Below are 14,167 nucleotides of genomic sequence, written 5' to 3'. Positions count from 1 at the left end.
TCAGATAAGCAGTCGACAGAGGGTCCAGCTGGGAGGACAATCTGACATCCAGATGCCCCAGCATGAACAATCTATCCCCAGGCAAGGCCTCTGTGCCAAACTGCTGCTAGCCCACCTGTCTTGAGAGGGCACCGTGGCCAGGCCAGAGGATGGAGCAGATGGTAGCTGAGGGGAAAGGGGTTGTGGGAGGTTCTCTGTTCACCACTGAATCAGAAGGGAGACTATGGAAGAGCATCTGTCTCCAAGCAAGCCTCTCTTAGCAACCAAGGCACATGTGGACACCTGTAACTCGAGTAGCAGGCAGCCATACCCACAGAGACCACCCATGACCTGAATCATACAGCCTTCCACACCATTCTTGTGAAATTGCCAATTGGAGTCTCTACCATTAAGTACAGCTCCGGAAGGAACATGAAATCTGAGGTAACTGGTTAGGGAAGCCTTGGGGACACTCCAAAGGAAAAGCTTCTCTGACAACCCATCACGAGGGAAAAGAATGGGGAACTTCTAGGAAATGAGGACTAGAAGGTCAGTGGTTTTCTTCAGCAAACTGAATACCAGAGGGAGGGGTGATTTTGTCTAGCCATTCAACAACTTTCAAGGTGTGCATAAAGATGCCAATGTTGCAATCTTGGGAATATTTCCTGACAATGCCATGTTGGATCCCACAGCTTGGATATGACCAGACACCACAGTTCATGCCATTTCCTGCCACGCTCTGGAAACATTTGAATAGATGGGGTGGTGACATGATAATGCTTCTGTTAGTTCAATTACAAGCTGAAGTTACTGGGAGAGGCAGTTCTAGTGACGGATACAATGGCAACTCTGCTCCGAGGAAGGCATCCTGGGAAATCTCAGCGAATTCTCCGGGTTCTGGGGGATTGGTTATCACTTTTATTACCAGCTGAGTCAGACAAGCCCTAAACTAACTTGTCAAGAAAACAAAAAACGAGAAACACCCACATCAGACAGTGCCTTGTAGAAAAGAATAAACAACCCCACACAGGCAAATGCAATGACACCACTGGAAGCCACTTATTTAGGTATTTTTCTTCCAAGGGACTTGGAAGAAAATAGGTACTAAATAGCAACCAAATTGATTCACGAATAGTACTTGCTTGGCTTTTCAAAACAGAAATCCCTGACCACAGGGCTAATGGAGGAAGACAGAGTGTCTCGGAGAGCAGGGCACTTTGGTAGAGAAGCCAGATGATGAATGACCTTGCAAAAGTTCCCTGTGCTCTCACAATCCCTAAGCTAGGACCAACCTCCCAAGGGCAGCCGTCTGAGAAAGGAACGAAGATGGACTTGGGGGCTCCATTTCCAGAGGGATTTTCATTAATTTCATCAAGACGAAGTTAATAATCCATGACAGCAATTTTTTCTTGAGTTGGTTGTTCTAAGCCTGTTCGAGTCTCTTCGATAAATCTCACAGCTAGAGGCTAGTAGAAATTAGTTTGCTGTCTATACTGTCATTAGGAAAGAAAGACGTGGTAATAGTTCCTGAGGAAACTGAAGGGAAAGGCTTGTAAATGAGATGAATCTACAAGCTGCCCAAGTGTTGGGCAGAGGAGTAAATAAATCCACACTCCCCTCCCATCGTAGCCCCAAAGAAGGATGTAGATGCAACAAATGGAGAGAGGAAAGAGATTTCTTTAATAAAGTGCTTTACTTATCTCTATATAAAGAGGCTTCTAGAGACCATTTAACTTGGGATTCAAGTCCTAGATTATTAGCAGACGCAACTCATATATTCTTATTGATAGTCTTCAGCGAGCAGGGTCTTTCCTGAAGAGCTGAATAGATAAAACATGGTCTCCTCAGACAAGGCTGTTGTGAGTTAGTGAGTGGCTGAATAAGTGATGGAGACAAGAGAGTCACAAAGCATGTGACACAGGCTTGGAGAGGCAGGAACTGTTCTCCTGTACAGGGTAGTGTTTACTCCTGCCAAGACACAGGTATGCAAGCATGTCCAGCCTTCTTGTGGAAAATTAATTGTACTGGACACCCCATCTCGTGGTATTAACAGCCCAGCCCCGTGCTAAATACTTTCCACATTTTCTCTCATTTACACATCACAGAGATTCGTCATAGTAGCAGATTTTCATGTCTTGGCTTGACAGTGCAAGAAACAGAGGCATAGAATGAAAAATAAATATTAGTTGACTAAATGGTAGCTAGAATTACTGTGATCTGCACACAGGCAGTCTGGTTTCTGTGGTGGCAAGTGGTAATGGTGTAAGTACCATGAACAGGTTTTGTTCTTTTGTTCTCCTCCTTCCGTGGTACCTGTGTCTCAGAAAGAACAGAAGAGGAAGGGGGCCCTGAAGTGTGGCTCAGAGCCTTTGTTACATGCTCGGGTACCTGCCACTTTAGGATGCCATCAACTGGACTTTCTCTCAGCCCTCTAGACTCCCTTGTTCTCTTCCAGAGAGCAGAGCCTTTGCACCAGGCAGGACTGAAGGGCTAGAGACAGCTTGACTCTTACAGGTGTCAGGACAGTCATCTCTTAGCAAACGTCATGGACTTTGACAGGAAGTGCAGGCTTCTCTCCTCTGCCCCATCCTGCACTGCCCATGCACAATTGAACGTGACTCTAATTTAGAGGGAAATGAAGCAATGTAACTTAATGAGAACTGGAAAATGGACAGAGGGTTAGGAGGTGGCGAAGGGGCAGGATGGCTGACACTAGAGAGTAATAAATAAACTACACCAAGGAGAGGGATCCTGGGAGATCGTCCAGCAAATGAGAGCCACGGCCTTAGGCCTAGCAAGGAAGAGTGTTCCCCTCACCTCACAGAATGGGGACACTCATACTGCCCTGCCCTTTGTCCAGCTTTGTACACACCCACATAGAGAGGGCAAATGATGGAGACAGTGTTCCGGTGAGAGGGACACACTTGACCCTTGTCCCCTCTTCCATCCCCCAGGAAAAGAAGACAAAGGAAAACACCTAACCAATTTCTATTGGATTTCTAACACCAAATCCAATGACTCTAGTTTATGGTTCTGTCGAAGTCAATGCTCCAGTTTCTTAGTCAAATCCTTACAACCTCAGAAATATCTTAGCTCTTCTGTCTTGCCAATGTATCAATGTACTCAGTGTCACAGTGAGCGCCAAGGGAGGGCAGGTGCTCCAGCTATAATCAGTGTCACCTATGTTTCCTCATCACTGAGAACAAGTTTCTCATGTGGCACCTCTATGATACAAGCTTTCTTCTCCTTCTGACAAGATGAGATTAGAGAGTGGATTCAAGGTTTTCACTAATTACATGTATCTGCAGCACACCCAAGATTCCCATGGTCCCTCCTCATTATGAAGATCTTCTAATGTGGTGATTCCAAAGATCCTAAGTAACACTGACATTCATGAGACAGATACTGCCAGTCCTCATCTCAACTCTGATTTCTACTCCTTACTCCTGGCTGGGGAAAGAAGGTAGGCCTGATTTCAAATGCTGAGTGGTGAGTGTACCCTACAGGCAAAGTTACAAGTAAATTTGGGGACAAAACCCAATAAGAGACACATTCTTTCATTTCTTATATGTCACATGTCCCACATTAAGCATCATCAAGTTTCTTGTGCATCATATTCAAATTGTGTGAATCCAGGGGAATCTGTGGATGTTCACTGTAGTGTCTCTCTGTTTTCCTCAAAGTTTCATATGGAAAATGGTCTGTATTACAGGCAGAATAACTCTTGACTATGCCAAGGCCACATTGCCAGAAGATGAAGGCCACACAGAGGCCAAGACAGTGACTGGAGTATTAACATATACATTTACAACTCTGGTTTAAGAAGGGGTATAGCAAGTGGACATGCTGTAAACCGGATCTCCGGCCTTTCTGCTCTGTGGAGATCTGCAGCTTCCTGGCTGGCCTACACCTAGCATTTAGCAGATGTGCCAGGGCTGTGCTAAGTGTTTTACAAGCTTAGTGTCTGTGTAAGTGACTTCTTACAAAGAAAAACACAAAGAAAGGCTCTACCTCCAACCCTGCCACAAGACACTCAGCATAGAGGCAGAAGAGACAGCAATCTGCCCACTCTAGTCATGTAGCTTTTAAGTGTCAGAGGTACCTTGTAAGCAAGTAGTCCCTGCTTGCTGATACCAGGTGTAATTACCTACCACTGATGCTACCGTGAGATAAAACACTGTGTCCCGTCAACTGGATTCCATTTCAGTGAATGACAACATTTAGTCATTAAAGTGGGTGGGTAACAGTGTTCATCTAGAGCCCAGCAGACCCAGTATGTCGCCTGTGCAGGCCAAAGGTGTAGTGAGAGCCATGCATGGAGAAGACTGCTGTACTGACCTGCAGCATTTGGAGGTAGCCTTCCTGTGGATCACAGAGCAGGGACGAGATGCGATGGTTATTCCTCATGCATTTCTGGTTGTCCTTTGCAGATGGGAAGATTTGCCGGACCACGGTCATCCTCCCAAGGGCACTATGGACCAGATCCAGGATCTCGGGGTCACTGATTTCCTGAAGAAATAATCAAATTATACCCTCATGAATTAAAAAAAAAATAGTCACTAGGAGACATCCAGGCTGAAAGACCAAACAGCTAATGCCAAAGTGGTCTAAGGGGAATCGGTCCTAGCTATCCATTTTATTAGTTGCTTATTTAGAAAAATACTTACCATCCCTTAGGTAGAAACAGGATTGTTCAACATTCCCTCTGAGTTCTGGTCTGTAGCGAGCACCAAGTTATAGTGGATGTCAATAATAATCCTTCACCATAGAGCATGCTGATTGTGTCAGCGATCAAAGATACCTATTGGGCTAGGCCTTGATACCCCTGGTGTTTTACTTGGAATTATTAGTGCCATACTCTAAAAACAACCCTAAGAATGCTATGATCCAATTATTAGGTCATTTTACCCTCAAGAACAGAAATTTTAAAAGGACCTGCCTTAGGGAGCTCTCTCCAAAGAAGGCCTCTATGAGAGCGCAGACTTAGACTAAGGCCAAGAATGGACATAAGTAAAGAAGATGGGTGAGTGCATGAATGCTCACATGCTTGCATGTGAGTATGTGACACGTGAGTGTGTGTATGTATGTGTGTGTGCGCACATGTGTTCATGTGCGTGTACATGTGCATGTATGTGAGTGTGAGTGTGCACATGCATGCACGTGTCTGTGTGTATGTGTGTGTGTGTGTGTGTGTGTGTGTGTGTGAACCTATGTTGGGGACAAAGTATAACTGGGACTCTGAGTCTGCAGGGAGTAGATGAACTCTGCCTCACATAGACATATCAGTGGAAGAGAGGCAGATGGGGGAGTCAGGTCCAACCACCCTACTTCAAACAACAGCAGCAACATAGAAAGCAAGCCTTTTCCTTAGGGCTAGTAAGGAGCTTGAAATCTTTAGGTACAAATATGCTATAATCAGAATGGCCTTTCTGAAAACTTCTGATTGCATTATGGGCCAAGAATTAGAGAGAAACAAAGAGGAGGAGGGTGTCAGCAGGCAGAGAGGAGAATGTAAGGCTTCATTCTAACACTGAATGACAAGGAAATGAAACAAATATTCACCCTCTGTTCCAACAGCAGGGCACTCACACTAAGGACATCCCAGGCTCACTGTCTCTGAGGAATTACTTCATTCATGCCTGGCTCCAAGTCAATATTTAACTGAAACTGTTGTCGTCTTTTAAAATAATCTCTAGATCTTCCTTTTTGCAGATGACCCATTCTAGTTTTGAGACCCCGTGACAGTGCAAGTGGAGACAGCCAGGCAGAAAATTAGTGATGAGGATTTCATAATCATTTAAATGAGAGCCTAACATGTTTAGGGGTAAGATGCTAAATCAAGCATTTAGGGTCTGTCTTAGGATGATGCTCTGTGTGTGTGTGTGTGTGTGTGTGTGTGTGTGTGTGTGTGTGTGTGTGTGTGTGTGTGTCTGTGTGTCTGTGTGAAAGAGGGGGAGGACAGAGAGAAAAGAGAGGGGGAGAGAGGAAGGAGGGAGGAAGGGAAGGAGGGAGGGAGGGAGGGAGGGGTAGGAGGGAGGGAGGGGAGGGAAAGCACTTGCTAGATCTTTGAGAGAGAGCATGGCCCCTGGATCCTAAGCAAGAATGTAGGCCCCTGCAATCCTTGAATCACCTGGATCTCACAAAAGTTAAAATGTTACAAGCTTGAATTACATCCATGTCACTGAGACTTACATCTGCGATGGAGTGCAACCAGGAGTTAATCAAAGGTAGAGAAATTGGTAGAAGGGACATTTCCTGAACACAGAAAGATTCAAGGAGTGGGCAGAGGATGAGGAGAGTGTGAACAGGTGCGTCCCACTCTGTTCCAGCTGCTCTGGGGACCTAAGTTCTTCTGAGAGAATAGATGGGGGCTGGAGGATGAGAGAAGTCACAGCGTAACCACAAGGGAAGGAGAAAAAGACTAACAAGTAGACAGTTTACTTTGCTTAAACTACAGTAAAGAGGTTTAGGGGTGGCTTTCTTGTCTAGAGAATGCATGCTATCGACCAACCACAGTGACTCATGCCTGTAATCCCAGCACTTGGGGACTTGAAGAAAGTTGAATTGCTACAAGTTCAAGCCAGCCTGGGCTACATAGTCAACTATGGGTTAGCCTGGCCTAAAGTAAGATCCCAACTCTAACTAACAAAATAAACAGATAGATGATAGATAGATAGATGATAGATAGATAGATAGATAGATAGATAGATAGATAGATAGATAGATTGCAAAAGGAAGGAAAGGAGGAATGTAGGTGTCAGAAAATACAAAACTGGAATTACATATAAAGATGTTAGAGAGAAAACCAAAGATAAAAAAGGTGTCTCATTTGTTTTTCCCATACATTCTTGATACAAAATGCCACCATAGAGGAAATGGCCATTTCCCACCTCTTCAACTGCCAAGAGGACAAACCAGATCACTGAGTTCACACTATCCTAACGCTTCGAATATTCTGGACATGTGTTAGGGATTCGACCTACAGTGTGACCCATGGCAGCCTGCTACTCACCTCTTGTGGGTAAGGTACACTGTGATATAGGCAGTGATGGGGACTCGACCCTTGCCCCAATTGGTTCTGATATGCTCAGGACTCTCTAAAGATTTGGCACAGCTCTCTGACAACCTATTAGCTTCCATATCCCTCCCTCACAGGGGGTATCTGCTGAAGCTTTTGTAGACCTTCCTGTTTCCCCTGGCCCAGTTCTAATCTGCTTGCCATGGGTCACAGCATGGTCCTCCCTGCTAGTGAACTCCTACCTCCCTCTCTGTGTTTCTAGACTATCCTTCACCAATTCAGAGATATATGCAATCAAGATCTGGGAGTCCGCTCAAGCAAACACCCTCAGTTGTTTACATGCAACCAAAAAGATTGACTCCCACCTTTGCCCTAATTCTGAACACGGGTGAGCAATCTATCTAGCAGCTCCACGCCAGGATCTGCTCCTGTCCTACTAGCCCTCCAGGGTTCGGTAATTACTACCAAAGTGAGTGCTTCCTGTTCACTGTTAGCAGGGCACGGGCATCTATACCAATGCAAGAGACTCCAAACTCTAGACTTGCTGCACGGAGAGAAATACAAGCAGCCCATTGAAATGAACACGGCCAGCTAACGTCCCCTTGTCCCAGTTAAGCATTCATTCAAGTAGTGCGGCAGATAAATGCAAGCAGCAGGACAACGTGATTGCACCACGGTGCAATGTAAACCAACAGAGGGAAAAGGAAAAGAAACAGAAACATCACATGAGGCTCACCGGAGTATCCGAGATCAAAAAAGACTAATGTTTTTTATATTGCAATGTATAAACTTCACTGTGAAATATGCATAAGCATTTTGTACATTAAATATGAATAACAGAATGAATTCACTGTGTCTTCCATCAAACCGAGAAGGAAAACGATGCCCACATAGTTGGATGGTTTCCCATGCTTGACTCCTGCCTCCTTCCCACAAACAGCCTTTGTCATGCAGGGGCACAGATGGCATGAAGCTTACTCCTGTGCATTTGGGTTGAGCGTGTGTAAGCGGCACACTGTGGTTCCCTCTGTAATCCGGTTTCAGCACCATGTTTTTTATACTCGGTCATACATCAGAGTCATCTGGAGCTCGGTAAAATTACAGGAATCCAAAGAACAGACTCTCTAGGTTCTCCATGAGCACTCTGACTGATATCCCAACAGTCACCAATGAATAAATCCACTTGCTCATGGCATGGAGAAATGGCTCAGGGGTTCAGAGTCATAACCCACGTGGAGAATTAACCATGTGTAACTCTAGTTCCAGCGATTCCAACACTCTTATCTGGGTCTGAGACAACCGTGTGCTCATCACATTCATACGTACACACAGGCAAAGCACATGTAAAGCAAAAATAAATATTTTAAAATGAAACATTAAACATTAATGTTCTTTTTTTTTTTTTTTTTTGTTTTTGTTTTCTTTTTTGGTTCTTTTTTTTCGGAGCTGGGGACCGAACCCAGGACCTTGTGCTTCCTAGGCAAGCGCTCTACCACTTAGCTAAATCCCCAACCCCAACATTAATGTTCTTAAACATTAAAGTGCGGAAGTCTGTTTGAGGTGCTGGGTGTAGGTGCACATGCTAACACGACATGACAAACGGGTCACCATTCATTGACCCATTGCTGGTGACAGGTGCTTCCCTGCTTGGCATCTATGAACGACATCCTGTGTGTCTTTGTGCACTTATGTAAGGATTTCTCTCAGGTATCATGTACCCAAGATTGTGGTATCCTGATAAGAGAATATAATCGTGTGTGATGAATGGCGTGTTAGTTCTGCATGTTTCCCTATACCTCATCTATTACATGACTACTTAAGAGGTGGCAGTCTCGTGAGTATAGCTTGGAATACTGTTAGGGTTTGGTTTTGATACCTTAATTCTTAACGGGGTTGAATGTCTCTCATACATTTATGTCTCCTTTCTTATATGTGTGGACTGTTAAACTTCTACTGGGTGAGTCTCTTAAGTAGTGATTAATGGGTCTCTGATTTTTAAATTTATTTTAAATAAACCTTTGTCACATGCTGCAAATATCTTCTCCAAGTTGTGGAATGTTTTAAGCTTTAAGACCTTCTGAGCTTGGGTATAGAGAGGTTTGCTTTGTGGTCACTGTGAATAACTGCTTCATGTGATTTCACTACATGCTTGCCTCTGTCAAACATTTATTTTCAGGTCTACTAGATCGGGACTTTGTTTATTCTTGAAGTCTGCCTGTGTTTTCTTGACATATTTTAAAGACTTACTATTAGTTACACACAAGTTTAGAAGACTATCTCGTGGCTGAGCTGACCACTTTATCAGTATTTAAATGCCCTCTTTGTTTTTAAAAATGTAACTTGCCCTATGGTTTACTATGCCTGCTGTTACTACAGCTCTGTCATTGTTTATGTTTAGTCTCCACATTGTTCCTCTCTGTGTTTTCTTTGGACTTTTATCTGCCTCATGTTTTCATTAGAATACCTGTAAATAGAATGTACTAGAAATGTTTATATCCAGACCTGAGATATAAGTAAAAATTCAAATTATTTACACCGATTATGATGATTTTTACATATTTGGACCTTATTTCTATCATATCACTTTTATTATATATTTTGGTTTTTTCTTGTATATTACCATTTTTCTAAACTTGGAATGATTTTGTTTACTATCTCCACTTATTTATGTTTTGGAAAATTAGGTTTTTCTACATTAGCCTTTATTAGTTTTTTTACCTATTGTAATAAGTATACTTAAATATGAAATTCTTCAGTATTCTTCTTTCTCCTTTGGTGCTTGTTCCCAGTTAACAGAAGCTTGGCTAAGGTGTCAATAATGTCCTGTATTTAGTTCTGTCTTTCTATATGACCTTTCAGTGTATGCTTTCTCTGTTGTTTTATGAAACTACTTCCATAGTATCTATGGAACCAATACCTATGTATCTATCAGTTCCACTATCTTTTCTGGACTTCAGCCTTAAATCGGGCATCTTTCTTTTTTCTTCATCCAAAGTACGTCACTGCAAATGCCCTGTCATTGAAGGGCAGATGATAAATCCAACTAGCAGTTGCAACCGTGTTCAAAGCCCCAAGCCCAGAGTCCCTTCTGAGACCTAACACAAACCATAAAATGAAAGCCCAAGTTACATAGTTCCAATACACTGTGACAGATAGACAATATTCTCATTCAAAATGAGAGTATAGCAAAGAAAGCTCAGGTCAAGGGAAGACCAAACCCAACAAGGAAAACAACACATGCTTCAGATACATGTCTAGTATCTGGACTCTTTATGGTATCTTGTATCATCCCATATTGTAACATGAACAGCCTCAAGTCTGGTTCTGACAGTCTGTCTTCTCTCCCCCTCAAACCTCATGAGTTGGGTTTCCATTGTCTGCATTTCTCTCCACATTCTGAGCCTTCAACCCTTCTAGCAGAACAACCTATGATACTCTGCATTTCAGGGGGAGTCTGCAGGCTACAGCTCCGAACTCTTCAAACTTTCTCCTTAAAACCATTTCTAAAATGCCTGCTGAGCATGTAGTCAAACAGTGAGAGCAGTGTTCACTTCTGGTCGGAAGCTGACAAACGAGTGCAATGCTTGCCCCCTATGTCTTCCTTTTCCTCAGTCTAGAAGTCTAGCCCATGGGTCTTCCTTCCTTCTTCAGTTACACTTTACTGTAAATGCCCTCACATATATACTGACAAGTGTGACCCCTGAGAGATTCTGAGTGCCATCAAGCTGGTCATTGCTATTTATCATTACAGTTTCTCTTTTGTACAGCCGTGGTTCCCTTGACTGCTCCCCATAAAGACGTAAGGTAGGGCATTTAGAACCCATCTGGAGCATCCAAGATTGGGAAACCTCAGATCCTCACTTCAAGATCATTAATTTCATAGCATTTATAAAAAGTCTTAATATTAAGAAGCATTCATAGATTTCAGGGCTAGGCCTTGGCTTGTCACATTATATTGGTAAATGGTTGTACACTGTTTAAACTTGTTGACAGTAGACTCTGGGAGCCAAGAGGGCTATCTTGTCCCAGTCTCCAGAATGTTTAATTCAAGTGTCCAAAATTTTCTATCCTATGGCAGACTTGTTCCCTAACTCTAGGACAGAAAAACAGAAAAACAGCAAACACCTAGAGGGCCATAAAACATTGTCCCTTTGAGAACAGCTGGAAAGTAAACTGTCCCCAACAGAGATTGTTATTGTTGTTTATTCCATGACACAAAGATGCTCAGGGTGGGAACAGGGAGCCAGTCATTCATGGAATCTCAGCCAAGATTTCCAGCATGCATGGGTTTCCTCAGCTTGCCCTGGACACTTCTACTGGATTTTTGTAAGCCCCTAATTTAAGGCTGTTCCTTTGCTTGCTCTCCCAATCAGACCAGTCTAATTGTTTCTGCTGTATGTTATAAGCACCTGACTTGATGTTTTGCTCTCTGTCTGCTGTTTCTGTGTATCTGATGCTTGGTACTTGTTCTTTTATGATTATTGGCTATATACTTTAAAACTTACTCATTTGAAGCCAAAAGTATGGCTATGTTCATAAACTTGAGGTCCGAGTCTGTGCCCCATCCTCAGTGAGCTGATCAGAACAGCCAAAGTAATAGTAAAACAGGGTAGGACTCACTCAAGATGGCCACAGTAGGAAGAGAAACAAAGAAGATCAGTGACAATCTAAAGAGCTAGGCATATGCACACCTAAGCAGTCCTGGTAAGGGTGTGACCCTACATACTGTAGACCTCTTCTTGTCATCGGCTATAATGCTCTTTCCCAAGGGAAGAGGTTTTACCCAGGTTGCCTCAAACTTTTCTTCTTCCTGCAAAAATATTCCCAGGGAAATTACAATTTCTTGGGGAGCCCTTTATTTTCTCAGTCTGAGAGCTAAAGTGTCTCTTTAGAATATATTCATTTCTGCCAAGACAGCAGCACTATTGTAGAGCATTCTCCACAGGAGACATCAGTTTACCATGCACAGAGACTAATGTCATTTGCTCTTTTCTCTCTGAATAGAGTCTAGGTTTTTCTATATATTTAACATCCTACACTGTCACTCTGGGAGCCTCGGTGCCTTTTATTTAAATCTCTTTATCTTGGGTCTTGATAGATTTCTTTTAACGATATGAAAAGGTCATCGGTCATAATATTATTTACTAGTTAATATTCTAATGCTCATTCTTTTCTCAAAACTATACTAAATATTGTTTTTTTATCTTCCATTTGTTTCAACCCTGATTTCATTTGTGCCACTGCCCTTTCTGTGAGATATATTTCAGATAATCTCTTTATAAATTACACTGTACCAATTCTTTATCTACCTTTGTACAACTTGACACTTAGCGTCTCCAAGGTTTTCAACTTCTAATTATTACATTTGGTGACTAATTCATTCCTGTCTTAATTTGGCTTCCTTCCATTTGAGCCTTTCACTCTTAGCTCACATGATCCAGCCTCTGGTTTTGAAACATACCTATGCTGCATTTGAAACATAATCTTTCCTAGATCTCACTTAAACAGACTCCTTCTCTTCCTCCTCCTCCTCTTCTTCCTCTTCGTTATCCTTCCCACCTCTCTCTACACATATTTACCATTTACATTAGGACTCCTTTAGGAGTTTGTAATAGTTAATTTTAAAAGTCAACTTTTCATAACCTGGATAAATCAAAAGTCACAAATTCTCTTGATCGTGCTGGCCTGTGGACATTTCTCTGTGGGATGGTCTTGACTATGAAAGCTGAGTGTGAGTTTAACCATTCCTGAGGTGGGGGGCCCTAACCTGTAAATGAGTAAGGGGTGCCGACTAAGCACCAAGTAAGAAGACGACATTGGTGCATGAGTGTCTCTCTACTCTTGACTGTGGATATGATGTGACCAACTATCTCCAACTCCAGCCTCCATGACTTCCCCACAGTGTTGACTATAACCTATAACCATAATCTAAAAAAAGCCCTTTCCCCTCCGTTGCTTTCCCTCACAATATTTTATCACAGTGACAGGAGTGGAGCTAGTACAGAACACTTTGACTAAGTAGCAGCCATACTACTTCAGAGTGCTTGTGCCTGATGCTGCTACACGTAGGAGAGGGATGCCAACTACAGCCACCAGAAATGGAACTGTCCTCTGAGCTTCGCTCGAAGACACGGGTGCTGTGAAATGGAGTCAGACCTAACATGAGGGTTACCAATGTTTATCCCCTTACCCAATATGAAGTCATACTAGGGAATGTCGTTTCCCACCTCCTTCTCAATGTGTTCATCTCCTACCAACTCTGATACAGAGAAAACACTTCCAGTTGTGTGTGGAAATCTTTCGTTAGACAACATATGTGATTGCTCCTCAGGCTTAAACTCAAACCTCATATTCCCCAGATTGCCATGGGAACAAAAGCTTAAGGTTTCTACAATTTGACCAACTCACTGAAAGAAAAACTTAAGAGTTTACATTTTTGCCTTATGTTTGGCCTCACGGCAAACACTGACAGCTTTTACTTTAAAATACTTTGAAATGTGTTATATTCAGTTATTTGAGGGCTCTTTTTTCTTTTGAGAGTATTATTCAGGGGAATCTTTCATTAAAAAAAATATACTAAACTTTTACATGGGATTTAAATTTCATGGTTCATAAGCCTATTTTTTTTTTTTATTCAGAGGAATACACCTGTGTTACAAACTGTTCCCCATATGTCCTAGCTGAATATCTGGTTAAAACTAAATAATAATTATATTACTACAACTTATATTTGCTTCATTTGCTCTCCTTTTTCCTAATTTTTATTGATATTAACACTATTTTAAGAAAATGCAAGGGGAGCACACGTAACCCCCTCCACCTGATCAAATCCTGTCTGTGTGGGTGACACATCTCAGTGTCGCTGTATCGGTCCTACCTGACCTCATATTCTCTTTCAGATGTAACCCCAGGAGTGGCTATTACTTTCTTCACCTCCAATCTAATAGGTTCTACCCATAAATTTCCTTTCGTCAGTATCATTCACTGGACCGAGGTATCTGAAAATAGATAATCTCTAGAAATAGTTGAAATCTCAAATCTAGAACATTTATTAATAGAAGCTAAAGAGAAATAGAAGGAAACACCAATAGATCTGTTTTATTCTCAATGAGAGAAGCATAATCCATAGTGTGATAGAAAAAATAATCACAGTAAGTACAGACGAAGTGA

General features: G+C 42.4%; 1 protein-coding gene across 1 annotated transcript in view; it reads right to left on the bottom strand.

Moving 5' to 3' along the window:
* Positions 1-14,167, bottom strand: part of Grid1 (glutamate ionotropic receptor delta type subunit 1) — a 731,950-nt gene that overhangs the window by 254,112 nt on the left and 463,671 nt on the right. Inside the window, exon 6 of the mRNA XM_032919192.1 lies at positions 4,318-4,488. Within this exon, the coding sequence (XP_032775083.1) occupies positions 4,318-4,488 (171 nt within the window). The remainder of the gene's footprint in view (positions 1-4,317; positions 4,489-14,167) is intronic.

Source organism: Rattus rattus, chromosome 13 (assembly GCF_011064425.1).
Source record: "Rattus rattus isolate New Zealand chromosome 13, Rrattus_CSIRO_v1, whole genome shotgun sequence".
Classification (NCBI taxonomy): domain Eukaryota; kingdom Metazoa; phylum Chordata; class Mammalia; order Rodentia; family Muridae; genus Rattus; species Rattus rattus.
Note: the sequence above shows the minus strand (reverse complement) of the source record. Positions and strands in the feature narration are given on the sequence as shown.